General features: G+C 39.4%; 1 protein-coding gene and 1 pseudogene across 1 annotated transcript in view; both read left to right on the top strand.

The window, feature by feature from the left end:
• The first annotated feature begins 896 nt into the window (after positions 1–896).
• The window catches only part of Rasef (RAS and EF-hand domain containing), a 71,283-nt gene continuing 52,505 nt past the window's right edge, over positions 897–19,674 (top strand). The window contains exon 1 of the mRNA XM_046459738.2: positions 897–1,615. Coding sequence (XP_046315694.1) covers positions 1,185–1,615 — 431 coding nt within the window. The 5' untranslated portion in view covers positions 897–1,184. The remainder of the gene's footprint in view (positions 1,616–19,674) is intronic.
• LOC124103243 (ubiquitin-conjugating enzyme E2 G1-like) lies at positions 7,807–8,838 on the top strand (annotated as a pseudogene).

Genomic DNA, 19,674 nt, shown 5'->3' with positions numbered 1-19,674 from the left:
GATCAAACCCAGAGCCCCCTGCATGCCAGGCGAGTGAGCTACCACTTGAGCCACATCCCCAGCCCACCTACACGTATTTTCATAGGTCAGGGGAATCACCTGGACACAGTCATAATCCAAGACAGTCTGAGGGTCTCCTAAAAATGGAAGGACAGAATTTTTTTTAAAGGATATAAACAGACGGATTTTAAAGATCTTATATGAACAAAGAAGTCAGTGTTATTAAAAAATAAGTCAAAATAAGTGTTTAAAATCAAAGTGTAAGTATACCTTTGAGTATATAATTTCCATAAAGTTTGTTAAAGAAAAAAAAAAAAATGAATCCCCAAACAAATCCAAGCTAAACTACGCTAGTCTTTTTCAGTTTTTCAAAAATGCTGCCTGTCAAGCAATTTTGGTTATTATTTTCTGTCAGGCTGAGGAGTCATGGATTAAGAAAAAGTATTAGGATTGGGGGGATATGGAAAATCTAGATTAACAGGGGCCCTCGTGTTAGATGAATATAGTTTAACGATAGCTTATAAAATTAAAAAAGGGGGTCTTCCAGGAAACTTTGTACTTTGGTTTGTCAGAAAACTTGTACATAAAGGTTTACCAAGTTTCTGAAATTAGAATACATTGCACATAACTAACCAATTTGGAATCTCACTCCTCCCTTCCTTTCCCATGAAGTTAGCTCATGCCAGCACCACCTCTGGGGAGAGTTGAGCCATGCGCTTTACTAGAGCGTCAGTGTTTAAGCGAAGCACCCCTAGTTCCTGCTGGGTTCCCCAAATCCTACTAGGCCGACTCAGGCCGGTTCCCGGAGGCTTGGAAACCAGAGCCGGGTTCCTCCTCTTGGCTGGGCGGAGCCATACCCGCGGGGAAAGTGGAGGGTGCCAAAGCGCTGCGCTGGCTTCAGTAGCCCCCAGGCGCCGCAGCTCTGTGTAGGGAGTCCGGGGCACACCGACCTCTCTCGGGGCCTGTAGGAGACCGGCAGTCACCAGCGTGGAAGCGCGCCGCCCGCCAGGCCGCCCTCGACCCGCCCAGACGCTTCGCCCCGCCCGAATATCCCGGCAAGTGGCCGAACCAGCCGGACGAGCCGAACTCGCCGGGGCTCCCGGCAGCAGCAGGTGGCCCCGACTTCCCACATTCGCGCTGCCGGGTTGCGCTCCGGAGCCCGGTCGGCTGTCCTCGCCGGCGGGATGGAGGCGGACGGGGACCCGGAGGAGCTCGCCCGTCTGCGCTCCCTCTTCGCTGCCTGCGACGCGAACCGCTCCGGGCGCCTGGAGCGTGAGGAGTTCCGCGCGCTGTGCGCGGAGCTGCGAGTGTTGCCGGCCGATGCCGAGGCCGTGTTCCAGCGGCTGGACTCCAATAGCGACGGCGTCATCACCTTCCAGGAGTTCGCGCGCGGCTTCCGCGGGGCCCGGCGCGGAGGACGGCGCCGGGGCTGGGGGCTACTGGAGCCCGCGCCTGCTACTGCGGAGCCGGGACCCGAACCCGCGGACTGCGGCGAAGACGTGGACATTCTGGACGACGCCGGGGATCTGTCCGCCCCTTGGGGACCGACGAACCGGGGCCGGGCTTGGCAGGACTTCCAGGCGCGACTCGGAGACGAGGCCAAGTTCATCCCCAGGTGTGTGTGCTTCAGGGGCGGGAGGTGATGATGGCATTTCCTGCCTTCTCTGCTGCACTGCCTTCTGTCCTGAACTTTCAGAACACGCAGACCCAGTGGATCCGGCTCTTCTGTGAGTTGCTTTTCTCTGTTCAGCAACTTACTTTAACTTTGCCAAAAAAAAGTTAAGGGAATGCGTTCACATAATTCTGCTGTAGGGGGAAAGTTTCACTTGCTGATTTCTGAGCCGTGCAAATGGCACTTTGTTAATTACAGGCGCCACCTTGAAACCTGCAGCCTCCCATACACGCACACAGCACGGGTTTAGGAGCGCTCCCTAAGTCTCAACTGGGCCCTATTACGTCATCCTCTACTCAAAGCCTTCTGGTTGCACCCTGAGGCTAATGCCTGGGCAGTTTGCCAATTTAGCATCCTTTATAGTAGCTTTTGGATTTGCTATTTTCCCAAGACTAGGTAGAAGAGAAAACTTGGTCAGGCATATACATTTATTCACTGATATTCACTGATGCCTACTGTGTGATAGGCATTTTACAGAGTTCATGCCTTTAATTTTCAGAATTCATGGAAAGAAGACTTATCTCTGATTGAAGGAGAAACTGACCCAGAAATTAAGGTACTTGGTCGCTTAATTAAAGACCAGGGATTCAACTCTCACTTTTTATACACTAGAATAAAATGACAAAATCATACTGTATATTCATTGCCCCTATGATTCTGAGAGAAATAAATAATACTAAGTTACTAACTTAATTCACAGGGGGTAAGGGAATGGCGGCAGGTGTGATTTCAGGACATAGAGGGAGAGATGCTCAGAGCTTTTTTCAGTTTCATTTGTTTCTGTCCATGTCTTGGTGTCAAAGTAGGTCTCCAGCTGCTATTTCTGCTTTTCAGACTGTAGTGCTGAACATGCTTTCCTGCTTCCTGTTTGGATATTAGCTGACAATATATTGAGCTCTAGATGTCCTTATTGATATAAGAAAGGCTCCGTTTTATTGATCAGAATGCATATCTGAGACTTAAAACTAAGAAAAGGAAATAGTCTTGGGAGTTGTCAGTGTGCTTGTTCATTGGTTCAAGGCTCAAGATCTGGGAGTCCTTGCTTCCTCCTCCTCCCAGTGTCTCTCTCAAGTCTAGAAAGTAAGGGGAATACTGTGCAGGGGGAATGACTCACTCAGGTGAAAGAGGGAGTGTGTGGAGAAAGTGGGTGTGATACTGATCCTTTCTACTGTTTACAAGTGAGGTAAAAATGCAGTGTCTCTACCAGGGAAGTAGAAAATTTTTACATTACTATAAACTATATTGTTTGTTTGGGTCATCTTTCATCCTGTAACTTAGTTTGGATCCAGCTAATTTTTTAAAAGTAACAATCTTAGGAATGAAGCAGGGTGAGTCCACATCATATTTGATGTGTGTGTGTGTGTGTGTGTGTGAAATCTCCTTCTCACAGATATCAAGTCTGCAGCAGATGTTTGACACTTGATCTTTAAATGATTAGTGACCTTTTTAGGGTCAAAGTGGATACCAGGAGTAATATCATTGGTGGAATTACTATTATCATGCCTTTCCAAATTCTCCAGAGGCTATCAAACTTAATGGGCACCAGTGTCACTTGGTAGACTTGTGTCCTGAGTCCTTCCAATCTGAAATTAACAAGTATAATATTTGCCTTCCAGTACTTGTTAGTGGAAAAGAACTAAATTGAGTTGCTTCATCTGATTGTTACCATGGCGACCATTAGTTGTTTTGGTAAATTGGATTGCTTCTCCTCTACTTCCTCATACAACTGTTCATCTTTTCTTCCTTCCATCCAAATGTGATAACAGTCTTTTGTTATTGATAATGCTGTTGTCATTATTTTAGCCAAATTAATTCTGCAAGCATTATTGAGTATCCACCATGTGCCAGATACTGTCATAGGTACTGTCCTAGGTGCCAGGGGACAAAAAGAAGGACTTGGATGTAATTCACACTCTTAAGGACTTCACAGTGTGTGTGAAACATTCCCCAAAAGTTTCATCAAAGAACATTTAAGGACTGGTGGTGTAGCTCAGTGATAGAGCACTTGCCTAGTATGGGTGAGTCCCAGGGTTTGATCCCTAGCATAACTCTCCCCTCACCGCCCCCCCCCCCATAAAAAAGCTACAAGCTTTTAAAGGCAAGAGGATCATTTGCAGAAAATGCCATATATTGTGGATATAACCTAATACACTGCTGCAAGTAGCAATTTTCTTAGAAAATTTCCTCCTCCTCCCAGTGGAGGAATTTGGAATTTTTATCTTTAAAAGACATCAACTAGTTGTTAATTTTACTACATGATATGTTGGGCCTTCTTTTAATATAAAATATTATATTTTCTTCTGAGGGGAAAATTGTTTTTCTAGGAAGGTATGCCCTTCCATCTGTGGCTTTGTTTCCTACCTGAAATTCTATCTTATCTAGTGGTGCCCTGCCCTTAACCTGGGGGAGGGCAGTATTCATATCTAGTTTGAGAAGTGTGGATACTAAATATAATAATGTTTTATTCCTATAGAGGCAAAATAGTAGTGTTAACAGGATTTCCATTTCAAAGATCATTCAAGCAAAATATTAAGTGATTTTGACTTTAAACTACCCGGCCCCTGATAATTGTGAGATTAGAGAGAAAATAATATTGCATTGTAAAACAATGTTAGAACACCCTTTGAGATATGTGCCAAAATTGTTTTCTCTTAGAAAATTCAGGGGTCACTTCCTTGAAGTCTTGGGAGGGGGAGTCCCAAGGAGTGTGTGACCTGTTAACCTGAGTCCAGCAGGTATACATGGTCTTCAAATAAACATTTACTGGATAATCAAATAAATTTGTATTTTCAAATTCCTTAGTTTGTGTGTAAGTATTTAAAGAGAGTGCAGTTACTTTATGCTGTGTTTTCTCCATTTCTTTTGTAGATTCCTCCACTGTTTTTTGTAAGTTCCTGGCATAAACTGCTGGTAGTGTTCAAAGATTGCCAAGGAGAGGAAGAAATAGGGTGCATGAGTGTTGAACTGTTGATAGCAGACATAGGCGGGTGAGGGAGACTGAAGGAGAGTTCACCTCTTTCCTGTAGTCAGATCTGTATATTTTCAGAGTCTTAACTCCATTTTTATCAGTTTTAAATTGTTATTTGTGAATTGGTTCACTTTGATAAATCAATTTAGAAATTCACATTATCAGTCAGGAATGGGATCATGCAGTTGGCCAAATAGGGCACAGACTTAGGTTGACTGCCTGTCTGCTAACATCGTGATTGGTTATCTACCAGGCAGGGCTAGGCAGGATTTTTTTAAACAACCAACATCATTCCTGTGTGATTAGTTGTTTCACATTGTTTTGTGGAGTTTTTGCGTACACCATTTAGAAAGGGATGCTTTTATTTAATAATTTAAAAACAAGAAACTTAATTGAGAAGAACCAAGACCATACATGTGTGAACTGTACAAATACTGGGAAAACAGTGTACATCAGCATGCCCCTCCTACTAGAATAGTGATTACCAAACTCGCAATTGAGCATCAGCTCCATTTAGCTGTGCATATTTTAAGAACTAGAAGCAGAGGCAAAGTTTCCTTACTAATCAGGGTTCTTTTGTATTTCTCTGCCTTGGGTTCCACTTTAGCCCTTTCCAGTGTGATTGTTTTCTATTGTAATCCTGTAGCTGCTTCCTCAGCGCCCTACATTTCCATGACCTTGGCAAGGAAGGAAAGGGAGGAGAGATGGAGGGAAAGAAAGATCTGCACAGAGAGTGAGCCCAAGATGCAGGAGAGAGAGGGTACCATGAGAAGGAGCAAGATAGAGATCAACCAACAAGGGAGTGGAATGGAAGAGGGCTGTTTGAGTCCATTGTGCCTCAGTTTTCTCCTCCTTTCACCCACTGAGCTTTTGGCACTGATCCACCTACAGATCCACCTACAGATGGGAGAAGAAATTCAGCTTTTCTATTTTTGATCTTGGCTCTTGACTATCTTCAACATGTTAGCATCTTGGTACTTTGGTGTGTGTTGATAGTGTTTAAAGATAAGTGTATATTTTCATGCACATGGCTGGTAATATGTGGTTGTCATGCAAGGAGATGAGATTTCTTCCAGCCTTGCAACATAGTGATGGATTGCACACCAGTGCTGAATGAGGTTCAAGGCTGTTTTAGACTGTGTGTGGCGTTTACCTTTGGCACCGTCTTTGAAATCTGTTAGTGTATTAGCCACAGGCATTCTGGAGATCTCTCTGCTTTCTGGATTCTGATCGAGGATCCTAATGTCTGTGTCTGTATCTGTATCTTTAACTCTATCTCTTTATTATCTTTACTGTTGCTGTTCTGTTGCTTTTCTCTCTTTAATATGTCTTTTGTCATAATTATATGTATTATTACCCTGATGAGTGGGAGAAATCTGTCTTTTAGAATCACAAATATTCTTTTACCCTTGGAGCCTTTCTTCTGGGCCTTGTATAAATCCATGCATGGCTTAGGTCTCATGGGTTCTGCTTGGTCACTCTCATTCTGATATTTGAATTCAATCTCAAGATAGTAATTTCTTTTCAGCCTTCGTCTTTAGAGGACTCTCAGTTTTGACCACGTGGACAATGGCTTTCTGACTCTCAGATCTCACTTGATTGCTCAGAGCGTGGCTCTCAGAATTTGAAGAGAGATGATTTAATCTGTCGTTATGATTTAGACAAATAAAAAGGCTTAAAACTGAGTGTACTTGGGAAGACTAGACTTTAAGAACATAGACTGTTCTCTAGCTTTTCTTTGAAGCCAAATTTTTTATTTACTCTTCTCCCCAGTTATTGTTCAAATTCATGGTTGTAGTAATCCTATCACTCTGAGCATTTAAATCTTTCTCTGTTTCTTCATTTCTGCCTTGGTTACTCAGTATTTTTTCATTTGTAACATAAAAGTAGCTGCATCATGCTGATCTGCCCTGAATAGAAGTTTGGAAGCCCATAGCTGAAAGGACAGGTGGCCTTTAAGAAGCTGGGAAAGGTCACAGTGCGGTGGTGATTCAAAATGTGCTTCCTTTTTCTCTTCTAAGAGGGTGTATACAATATGTGTTCTTGCTTTATGTATAACTCATTGCAATTTAGGTAGCACTTAAACTTGACAGTGGTATGTAGTTGGAAGGAAGTATTAAGAAGAGATTATGTATCCTGAGTGTTCAGACTGCTTCATTTGACATTATTAGTCTTGTATCAGGTTATAAAATGGAAAGTAAACACTGTATCCTGGAGGAAAGTTGTCATGGTGGAATTTATCTCTGACATATATTGTCCTTGGAATCATTTTCTCAAACATACAAGTTCATTGCTTCAACTCGTAAATATCCAGGATCTTCCAATGATAATTGCTTTTGTCAGAGTAATTAGAAAAGTGAAATTTAGTGAATTTTATCCCTGCAAGCCTTAGTCTGCATGTCCTATACAAATCAAGATATACTGATGCAGTAGCACAAACATGTTTCTTTCATTCCTTCTCTAATTCACTGTTGGCATCATCCTTGATATCTCACTGGGCACCGGTGAGAGTACATAGAGCTGACTCTGACCTTTGAGAGTTCATTATCTCACCTTCTTAAATACTCAGGAATTTTTGATATATATCTCATGGTATCTGATATTTCTCATGGTATCAGATGCAGAGCAATGAATGGAAACATTCCTCCTGCCTTACCAGAACACTGTTCACCCTGGGCTGTGGATGTTTTATGTCAATGTTTCTTAAAACTGGGGCCACAGATCCTTTCAGACATTTACACATATGTTCAAGAGTTGTAGAAGACAGACTTTGTGTTTTCTTTTTGAATGTGTTATTAGACAAATAAATGTGAGCACATTCAGAATCACATGGATGACTCCTACATTGCAGATTTAGCTATGTAGTTTCAAAAAAACTGTCTTTATGTTTGTGTGGCATATATGTAGTCGTGTAGGCGGACAATCAAAGAGGAAGGGTGGGCTTGGTATATGAATGGTGTGTTCACATATGCCGAAGTTGACTGAAAACACAGAGTGGTGGATTTTCTATTGTCTCAATAAAAAAGTGATGGGAAGGCCCCACGTGCTGCCAGATTTAAAGAGAGATGAACCAGCAGTTACCCCTGCTGTCCAACGCCTGGTAAATGTCAATCCGGGTTCAGGCGATCTTCCCCCTCATCCTGCAGCCAGACTCCCTTAACCCTGGATGTAGAAACTTAAGGCTGCAATGAAGAAATCTGTCTTTGAAATGGATTAACTCAACAAAAATCCAGTGGAAGGCTTTTCAGCAGGTTTAATAGATGACAATGATCTCTATCGATGGGAAGTCCTTATTATTGGTCCTCCAGACACACTTTATGAAGGTGGTGTTTTTAAGGCTCATCTCACTTTCCCAAAAGATTATCCCCTCTGGCCTCCTAAAATGAAATTCATTACAGAAATCTGGCACCCAAATGTTGATAAAAATGGTGATGTTTGCATTTCTATTCTTCATGAGCCTGGGGAGGATAAATATGGTTATGAAAAGCCAGAGGAACGCTGGCTTCCTATCCACACTGTGGAAACCATCATGATTAGTGTCATTTCTATGCTGGCAGACCCTAATGGAGATTCACCTGCTAATGTAGATGCTGCGAAAGAATGGAGGGAAGACAGAAACGGAGAATTTAAAAGGAAAGTTGCACGCTGTGTAAGAAAAAGCCAAGAGACTGCTTTTGAGTGACATTTATTCAGCAGCTAGTAATTTCACTTATTTCAGGGTCTTCAATTGAGAAACATGGCACTGTTTTTCCTGCACTCTACCCACCTATATTGCTGGACTTCTGTTGTAACAAGTTGGCAAAACACTGGCTGGAACTGGGCTGCAATAAAACATGCCAGTTATCAATGCTGACAAGAGCCTAACAAGTGCCAACTTACAGATGATTACGCATTTTGAATTCTAATGAACTGTTTTAACCTTCAGGAAGAATTGTAAAGACATGATCCGGATAATATATATACTGTTCATGTACATCCACAAATACACCTTGTACCAAATAATGCTTTCTTGTAGTAGAATAAGAATCGTGTAAATTCTAAAAAGATTTTAGCAGGTTTTCTTTCCCTATTCATTGTTTCTTATCAGTTTAAAAAGACTCCTTAAAGCATGTCAGATGAAAAGCAATTAGGATTAAAAGTTTCCATTTAATTTCCTTTAAACCATTGAGGCTTCATTAAACCCTTGTCACTTACTAAACTTTTGTATCTTCTTTGTTTTGACAGTCCCCTTTGCTTTTATCTCTTCTATCTGCCAGAAAGTTCTCAGATGATTTAGTTCAAATACTGAAATACTTAATAAGCAATTACTTGATTTTTAATGATGACTTCAGAGGAGTGGTCATCACTAGGTGCTTTGTCTTTTTGTATTCTAGTTGCACCCATCTCTTGGATTAGATGTAGCAATAACATTTTCTGGCTGTTGAGAGCTCTTGAACCTAGACATTATCCCAAGAACTTAAAAAAAAAAAAGTTGGTTCTAAATTCAACTTACTGAAATTTACCCCAAATAATACAAAATTCTGATTTGGTTTTATTTTTGCCCTTCAGTTGACTTAATGTTAAGTTTGGATAAATAAAGCATGCACAACTACAAGCTTTTTACTTCTTGGTTTGCTATTAAGAATGCTATTTGCCCTTATATCCTCCTTAATCCTTCATATTTCTTTGTCTCTATTCTTCAATACTAGAGATTTTTCTCACCTATTGTACAAAGAAATTTCGATGTATATTTTCATGTAATTTGATTTTGGAATTCTGTCACCTTATGTAGTGAGTTATTCCAAAATATAATTTTTTCCCAATAATTGTCAAGTTGTTGGCTTTTATTGTATTGAATGAAGGTTATAATACTGAATGCCAGAGAAGTGCAGTTTAGAAAAATCTCAGGTTGATTCCTTATGCAAACAAACTTAATACTTGAAAATCACATGGCCATGGTAGTGTAAGTATTGGGTTTTATCTGGATTCTTATGTGAGTCTAAAAGTATTTCAGAGGTAAATGCTTTGCTATTTGACATACAGATTCTGTCACTTATGTATGACACTTGGATTTGATTATGAGCATAAGTATATTTCATATCATAAAATTTTCTAAACTTTAGCAATTGGTGAAATGAGCATGTGCACTGTTAGACAGTCCTAGGCTTCTCTCTATTTATTGTGAGGTTGAGAGTGAGAAGCAATCTTTGGCATATAAGGGATAGAACTTGAGACAGTACCAGATTGGGTATGGCGTATGACTGCGAGAATCAGTGAAAATTGGTGCATCCCTCCTCTGTGGGGTTTGGAGAAATGCTTTGGCAGAAGAGAGAAAGGAATCCTGTCAGTAATGTAGACCTCTACCAGTTTGTCAGGTTTTTTTTTTTTTTTTTTTTAAAGCAGAGGTAAAGTGGTTACAGATGTAGTCCCAGTGAAGAGTGATTTTTATAAATCCCAGTCTGTTCTTCATTCAAGTATTGTAGAAACCCATAAATATTATTAAAAACCCTTACGTGTTCAGTGACTATAAAAATTTATTTGATTCATTGGAGCCCAATTTTCTTCAAGAACTTAATGACTTTTGTCTTTCCCAGAGACTTTGTAAAAATCGTTGCCCCAAAGTGCTGGCTAGACTGCACTCCTACTAGGGACTTTGAATGCAATCTCCTTCACTCTTAAGTCAGAAATCGTCCACATAGTGGTTGCTTGTGGAGTTGGAATTTTGCTCTTATTGCTATAATTCCACTAGCAATCTGTTGAGTTAAAACCTGGGATTTGACTGCTCAATAAGTAGCAAATGACCTAGTAACTCAGGGACAACTGTTTCTGAACAAAACTTTAAGTGCCACTTTAATGCAGTTATGTTGGTATGACTGGGTGGTTTTTTAGGGCTGGACGTAGGGGAATAGGAGAGGCAGGAGCGAGTGCCTCTCTTCCTCATACTCGTTCCAACTATGTCCCCTCACCATACTACAAACTGAAACACAGGCCTTGATAGATGGAGGATTCCTTTTCCTCTGTCAGAGATGTCATCTGTGCCTTTCCCAGTGTTCATCTGACCGTGAATTTAAATGCCTCTACGTTTGATATCTAAATCACTCAGGTGACACTGAACTAGGTGGCTTTTGTCCCACCAGAGCCTCATCATTAGTGTGAGGTGATTCTTCTCTGCTTTAGGGAAAGGGCCCCCCCCCCTCAACCCCCAACTTTGTGCCAACCATTAATATCTGCATAGTCCTTTGGGTGTAGAACTGTTGGCTCTTACTAAATTTATTCCAAGTTTTTTGAGAAACTTGTAGATTTTAGCCTGTGTTCATAACAGAAAGGATGATCTCAGTGGCTTTCTGGACTCTGAGTTTAAAATCCATATGCGGTTGATTTTCTTGTCATTGTAAGGTAAATATATTTGTGAGGTCATTCCACTGGTTCTGTGATCACTTGGATGACATAGTATCTTTAATGGCCTTCATTCCCAGTTGTGAAATTTTATTTTATATGCTCGCTCACCCTTTACAAATCTGCCCACCTCAGGTTGTGATGCCTGTGTATCTTTGCCTGTCTGGTCTCTAGTTGGTGGAATTACCTTTTTTGTACTGCCGCTTCTCAGCATCTTTGAAATTTGACATAATATTGCTTCATTCCAGTTTTTTTTTTTTTTAGTTCTGCAATTTGTTGATTGTATTTAACTATGTGAGTTCTGTTGTGATGTTTACTGTATTGTAAAGCACCTCAATCATGTGATGGGTGCTCTATAAATCAATAAATGATGACTTAGAGGCTGAAAAAAAAAAGTGATGGGAAGAATGGGGTTTGGTTCACAGAAGTGTACCCAAGAGAGCCATGTAGAAAATGCCAGTACCACCTTGCCATTGTCTGTGGAGATTTAGTTTTAGTGAAAATGTTCTCTGTCAGATTGGCTAAACTGCAAAGTTTAATTTTGCTGACTTTTGTTAATGTATGTTGATATTACAAATGTGTTGGAGCTATCAATATAAGGAATTTATGTGCGATTTTCATGTCTGTTCATAATTAACAAATGTGGTATTAAAAATATTTTAAGTCATTTCTGGAATCCTCAGGAAATTCTTTATTGAGGTCTACAATGTAGTCAAGTAAATGGACTTGAAATCCTCAAGAACTATATAGGTTCACAACATTGGTTTATTTTTCTTTATTTTCTATTTTTCATATTAATTTTCTTCATTTAAGCTGAGGACATAATACTGGGGAAGAAGTTCATCTTAAATTACTCAGTTTTAAACAAGGAATGTTTTTGTTCTTGTTGTATTCTTTTCCCAGAGAAGAAACTCTTCTTACCTTTCTCCTATAATTTCTCATTCGTCCATTCATTTTTTTCACTGAGAAAATGGTGTTTTGTAGCCATATTTCCTGCCAAAGGAAAGTTTCCTGAGCATGTTCTCTCTATCCAGAAGGTGACAACAGCAGTGATCCTTACTTCTCTGGAGAGAAGAATCGTGGGATGGATAGCCTGAGTCCAGCTCTCACTGGTTGTCAGGAATCAGGCAGATCAGCCCCATTAATGGAGTGTCCTCCACTCTCAGAGAATTCATGCCTTCATGCCTTCCAGAACATGCAAAAACTCATCCTCTTCATGGTGGCACAACAGCTCCATCCAGAGGGACTCCAGGCCCCTGTGAAATGAGTCCCAAGTTCCCTTCCACCCTTACCACTATGAGCTGCAATTGATGAAATGGAGCAGGACTCACAAACCAGCAGGCTTCCAGGGCCAGACATGAACATTGACCCAATGACTTGGAGTCTGTGGCCAGTAAGGGCCTGGGCTTCATCTACTAGGGATCAGTCATACCTCAGCTCTATCACTTCTCACCTATCCATAGCTGCTACATAGAATGTAGGCTCACTGTTGCTAAGAGTGCTGGATTTTAGGTGGACATTTTCAGTTTTGCATGATCTGTGAAGGTCAAAGGATGGAGACAGGAAAGATACCATTTGTACTTTGCAGCCTCTGAATCCATACCTTGTAAATGCAGCTGTCAGGCCTGATTTTGTTTTAATGATCTCTGTTAATCTGAGCTTCTGATTCCGTGATATCTTAACTTCAAATTGAATGGTGTTACTTTTTTTCCTTTGCAAGTTTGTGGGATAGTATTTTAACCTGAAAACATTCTATCTTTATTTTCTTTTTTGCTCTTGATATTATTGCACTTTGCAGAGTTACCCTATTCAAACTTTATCAAATGTTGCTGAATAATATTTTCTATCTCCAGGTTTGCTGCCCTAATAAGTCTGTCTTTGGGGTCAGAGGTTGAGTTCTCAATGTAATAGGATGTACAGGATTCCTTTTACCCTGATATTTTCACTTTTTTCCTTTTAAGTCTGGAAGTACTTGGCTGTCACATTTTTAAAACATGTAAGAAGTCAATTGGAAGGGAATGATTTATGATTAAAATTATGGGAATTTAATTATATGTGGTCATTTCCTGGTATTTCAGTGTTATTTTCTTTATTATTAGAATGTTTTATCTTTCATGTGAAAACTATTTATAGGAATTTATTTTTTTAAATTGGTATTCTTTCTTTATTTTATTATTTTGTTTTTACTTTTCAACTTTTTATTTGTATGAGAAAGCTTTTTTTGTTGTTATTTTTATTTTTTAATTTTTAATGGGTTTTTAAAAAATAAATGACAGCTGAATGCATTACAATTCTTATTGCACATATACAGCACAAGTTTTCATATCTCTGAAACATAAAGTATGTTCACACCAATTCGTGTCTTTGATGTGAGCATACTTTATATACATGTACTTTGGATAATGATGTCTATCACATTCCTTGTTAACACCGTGCCCCCTCTCTTCCCCTCCCACCCCTCTGCCCTTTCTAGATTTCATCTGTTCCTCCCATGCTCTCCCTCCCTACCCCACTATGAATTAGCCTTCTTATATCAGAGAAAACACTTGGCATTTGTTTTATTGGGATTGGCTAACTTCACTTAGCATTATCTTCTCCAGCGCCATCCACTTACCTGCAAATACCATGATTTTATTCTCTTTTATTGCTGAGTAATATTTCATTGTGTACATATGCCACATTATTTTTTTATCCATTCATCTACTGAAGGGCATACAAAAACTCTGTGTCTTGCTCCCCTTCACTCCACCCTGGGGCAGGTCCATATTGCCTGGCCTTGTCTTCCAATTTTATGTTTTTCATCGCCATGACCAAAATACCTGAAAACAACAACTTAGAAGAAGAAAAATTTATTTTGAGCTCATGGTTTCAGTCTTTAGTCAGCTCACTCCATTGCTTTGGGATGGAAATGAATCAAAATATCATGTTGGAAGAGTGTGGTGCAGGAAAGCTTCCCAGCTCATGGCAGCTGGGAAGTAGAGAGAAAGAGGCAGAGAGAGACAACAATAGTCACACACCAGGGGCAAGATAGAGTCCCAAAGATCATGCCCCAGTGACTTACCTCCTCAGTCTCTCCCCACCTGCCTATGGTTATCACCCATTAGTCTATTCAAATTATTAATCCAAAAAACAAATTAATTCACCAGTGAGTTACAGCCCTAATCACTGTGTAAAAAGCCCCACCTTTGAACCTTGCTGCATTGGGGAAAAGGCTTTCAAAACATGAGCTTTTCAAGGAACATTTCCAAATCCAAATTATAATAAGCAATTATCAAATACGTCAGAATTATGTTTTAAAACACTTGTTTGAAGCAGGTTATTCCTAGAGACCAAACAGAAGAAACATTCAACTTAATTATTTAAATTTAGATTTGGGGTGTTTTATGAGAATGTTTGGTTTTGACACTTCTTTGTGATCCTTTACAATTATAAAATAATGGTGCTTGCTTAAGTGGCCATTTTATTGTCCCATAGTCTTTGACCAAGAATGGTTTTGAAATATCTGGATAGAAAGAAAAAAGCACAAAAGGAGTGGTACATGCTGAAATCTGAATGCAGTGGTGAAAATACAGGTGTATTGTTGGCTGCCTGTAGCTACCTTGTCCCAGGGTAGAAGTGGTCCTGGGAGGTTAGGGCAGCACTTGCAGACTTGTTGCCCATCTGCTTAGGAATGCCAGACTGCACCATTTCATCCTCCGACATGACACAGTCACCTTGTAATTCTTGCTTCAGTAGAACAGAGTTGCAGTCTGATCTGGGCTGAGGTGGAACAATTACTGAAACACCAACCTGTTTGTTTGGAATATCCATGTTGTAGGACATTGCTATCTCATGTTTCCTGACCAACATGCTGTAAAATGTGTTAGTGTTTGTGGTGTGAAGTACTTTCTTTTTCTTCCTCAGAAACCTACTTGCATAGCTTGTTCTTCAGAATGGCGGGTGGGTATGGGTAGCTTAGAGATGCTAATGAATGGATGACAGTGCCCACATTCCTACTCTTAATGTAGTGGGTGTACCTACTGTGAAAATCACCTACTCTGTTGAATGATATTGGATGTTCTGAAAGCATACACAGGGTGTAGGGAAGAAAAGAATTAGGGAGAGTGCAAACCACTCAATATCTGTATAACCCTGAAACCAGAATGAATACTCAAATAAACATTAATAATCCTAACACAATACTAGCACAATAAAGAAGTCATGTTAGATTCTTAACAGAAATACAAGAGTTCAGAGTATCTGTAGATATTTTAAAAAGAAAAGAAAAAAGAACATGTAGGATTTTTTCAGTGTTTTTTTTTTCCCCCCCCAGAGGTGAAGGTAGCTGGATGGAGGATATGTGGGTTGTGGCTGCTTGGTTATGGTGACAAAAACAAGTGCAAGAGATCTGAGAGAAGCCACGGAAAGCAAGAGATCTGTCTGTGCCAAGAGGAAACTGCACATGAGTGGGTATTGTTTCCAGTTTGCTTTCCTCTGCAGCCCCTATATGCAGTCATGTTCATGGTCTTGCATTCTATGGCTGTGACTTGGGGACATAAAGCATTAAAATTCTGGGAAAGCCTTTTCCACTCTAGTGCCATTCACCTGTTGATCTGGGGAATGAGCTAACTGATGCAAAAGGAGGCTGGCTGCCTTATGACAGAGAGGCTCTAATTTTGGGTACAAATTCATGGAAAGCTACAGCAATGCACAAAGATAGAGAGTCTTTGATTGATTCTCTGTATACAGATTTGAGGCTTCATGTTGGTCTAAAAGGACAGTGCATCTTTTCCCCTAAGAAAGTACAGTGATAACTGCCTTCAGATTAAAACGATTCTGTCAGTTCACGAAAGTTCGCAAACCTCTTAGATTGTTACAGTCCCAATTACCTAATGACCCCCAGCTAGAATTAAAACATGGTATAGCTGAGCATTTGGGGCCTTAGAAAGTCACCTACTCTGTTAAATGATATGAAGTTCTTATCCAGCAATTAAAGTTTTTACCTATCAGATGCTCACACATACCAGCATCCAGGCTGGGAACCAGGACAATTCACCACACTGCAGAGCCCTCCGAAAGTCCCCTTCCAATCAGCTTAGCTCCTTTCCTCCAGGGCAGTCATTATCGTTGGCTTACTTTTTTACTTCATATACATAGATTCCTACAGTGTATTTGGCATCTTTCACTCATCGTTATATTTGTGAACTTGTAGTCTTTTTATTTGCACTGCAATAGAGTGTTCTGTGTGGAGATACCACAATTTACTTATCCACTTGATTTATTAATAGCCATTGGGTAATTTCCATTTTGTGCCTATTATATGCAGTGTTGCAACTAGCAGTCTGACACATCTCTTTTGTAAGTGTGTGGTTGTATACAATGAATGCATTGCTCAAAATAATTATTTGCAAAATCTCTTAATCTTTCTTCCCTAACTCAGGGTGATCGTTATGAAGTCTGGTTTTACCCAGGGATGTGATATAGGGATATCCTTGGGATTTGTGAACATAGGGGTTTAACTTGGCCTTGTGAGTTCCTGTGTTTTCTCTTCATGCTGTCAGGCTGCAAGCTGATGTTTCACAATTTGGTATGTCCTTCCTTCCTGGGTATCTTTATCTGTTGAAGATTTGGGAAACAATTATCAAATACCTCAGAATTGTGTTTTAAAACATCTGTTTGAAGCAGGTTATTTCTATACCAAGCAGGGGTGCAGTAGAGGCTGGGTTTTGTTTATTTTTGCCCCGACTTTCAACCTTCTTTTGAAGGTTTTATGGTACCAGATACCTGAATTTCAGATAGCTGGAGTGCTACCATTATTTTGAAATAATTATTATTTGCATTTTAATTTCTTTTCCATTTTTATTTATACTTAACCCCCTTTTCCAATTTTGTTTATATTGAAAATTTCCCAAATAAACACTGTAGTTCCAAATTGCTCTTGTTGAAATTATGCCACTTGGAAAGATAAGCACAAAACATAGGTTTGTGTTTTTATAAATACAGATAACAGGGAGGCATCTAGCCATGAGAGGGCATGACTGAAGCTGAGATGAATTCATGGGAGTCTGGCACCCTGTATCTTGGATCATCAGCCATGGAATTATTATTTTAATCTTTTTTTAATTTTGGGAAATGCTTAAAAAGCTATATGTGGAAGTAGATAGATACTACTGCTTTGTGGGATTCGCCTTGTTCATTCAGGTGAATTACTGTAATAACTTTTTTTTATAGTTCTCTCTTTACTATTTTGATTTAAAGCAACCATTAAGCATTTATTTCCATTTCATTTAGTAGCATTTGTGCCAATTTTACTGCCCAGAGGGTATAATATCTGAGCAGGTGAGAGAGGAATACAGCTCTGATCACAGGGAAGGGAACTAAAATCAACAGAATGTTAAAGGTTTGGGATGAAAAATAGAAGTTGAGATAAATGTAAACACACAGATCACAGCAATAGTTTTTTTTCTTATCAGATGACCGGAGAGTTTAGATAATGGCACAATTAAGGAAGAACTGGTGTCCATTCTTTTCTTGACAGCTGAAGTTGAAGGTTGAAGGTCAGATTCCTTCAGCAGATAATTTTTGCAAATTGAAAGGTTGTTTGTTCTTTTAGTGAGGGGTGGCTCAGGGAGCTTCAAAGTGGATCTGTTTTCAGGATAACTGATCCTTATATAATGTAAAAAAGTTAGATTTTAATAAGATTTTTGAATATCACCCCTCTACATAAAAGCAAATGGAAAAGCAGTTAACCTTTTTTTAATTAATTTATTTATTTTAATTAGGTATATATGACAGCAGTACAGCAGTTAAACTTTTTACCATGATGCAGGGTAAGCAGTGGAGTGGACAGAGGATGGGAATTGGGGGGTGTCTCAGGAAGTTGTCTGCCTCGTGGAAGACATAGCTCAGCCACCACTGAGTGATTCCAGGGGCCCTTTCTAAAGGTCCAAACTGTTGAAATGTCAAATTAGAGATGTCAACAGCATTTTATTTCAAAGGGGAAATGTTTTCAAAAAAATTTGTAAGAACATCTTTACAATTAAATTTGCTTTGGATTTGATATTTCTGGTCTACTTTTCCATTTTTGTATAAAACAGACTGAATAACTTACTGATTTATCTTTGTGTTTGATAGGTAGCAAGGCAGATAAATAGAAATCAATGGTTCTTAAAGAGAAAAGTAGGTGATAAATTTTTTGACACATCTTTCCGGATGGCAACTAATTAAACAGTATCATGTATACCAAGAGTTATAGGCTAAAAATTTAATCAGCTAAATAAGGGAGGCCTATCAATAGATTTTCCTTTCAAATGGAGATATTCAAAATCATAATTACAGAGTTTCAGAAGTAAATTTATGCTCATCATTTAATCTCTAGTTCCTCGGTGTCTTTCTGGTTCCAGGCATAGTTTTCAATTAATTCCCATCTGCTAAGATCTTCAAAAAATGAAGGTAATTTTTATAACTCTTGTTATGGAGTGACTTGATTAGTTTTTCAACTGATTTTTTTTTTTTTGAGCAACACGTAATGAAAGCTTAGAGAACTAGTTAGTTATGAGAAACACAAGGCATGTAGGATGACTAGCTGAGTAGTTCTTCAAGGTGTAAACATTTCCAAACCCCAAATGATGATAGGCCACAAAGATGGAAGAAAGTGACTCTTACAAAATGTTTAGTTCATGTTATGGTTTGGATATTGAGGTGTCCCCAGGAAAGCACATGAGTTAGGTAACGCTAGAATGTTCAGAGTTGAAATGATTAGATTCTGGGAGCTGTAAGTCTATCCGTAGATTATTTCAGTTCATGCATTAATGATTTGAATGGATTCCTGGATGGTGACTGCAGGCAGGTGGGTGTGGCTGGAGGAAGCAGGTCACAGGTGTGTACCCTCGGGATTTTATTTCATCCCTGGCTCTTCACTTTCTGTTTCTTGGCTTCCATGAATTGAGCAGCTTTCCCCTGCCACTTCCTTCCACCATGATGTCCTCTCTCACCTTGTGCCCAAAGCAATGGAGCCAGCTGACCATGGACTAACCCTGTGAAACCAGGAGCCCCAATCAACTTTTCCTTCTCTAAGTTGTTTCTTTCAGGCATTTTGCTCAGTGATGAAAAACTGACTAACATAGTTTAGATACTATTACTGTGTGTACAAAGATATTAAAAAATTTGACAGAGCTTTAATTTCAGTTGGCAGAAATAAGATTGGTTTGAATGTAGTTATATGTACCACTGTTCTTCACAGATTTCTTTTTAAATTAATTCTTATGTTAATTATACATAATTAGGGGTAGAGTGTGACAATTCTATATATAGACAGTGTGTAATAATCAAGTCAGCGTCATTAACATTTCCATTTCCTTAAACTTTAAACAATTTTTAAATTAACACATAATAATTGTACATATTTATGGGATAGAGTATGATGTTTCAATACATGCATATAATATGTATTGATTAAATCAGGATAATTGACATCTTCTACTTTGTGTTTGGAGTTTTCAAGTTCTTCTCTTCTAGTTATTCATAAAATAGATGTAGTATATTGCAAGCTCTAACCACCCTATTTGCCGTAGACCACTGGAACTTGTTACTTAGATCTAACTGTGTGGTTCTTGTTATCTAACCTCTCCTGACCCTCCCTCCTTTGCACACCCTTCCTGGCCTATATGTGATGCTGTAC

This window comes from Marmota monax, unplaced genomic scaffold, assembly GCF_021218885.2.
Source record: "Marmota monax isolate L192 unplaced genomic scaffold, Marmota_monax_Labrador192_F-V1.1 WCK01_AAM20220418_F8-fsc00502, whole genome shotgun sequence".
Taxonomy (NCBI): Eukaryota; Metazoa; Chordata; class Mammalia; order Rodentia; family Sciuridae; genus Marmota; species Marmota monax.
This window is presented reverse-complemented; position numbering and strand designations above follow the sequence as displayed.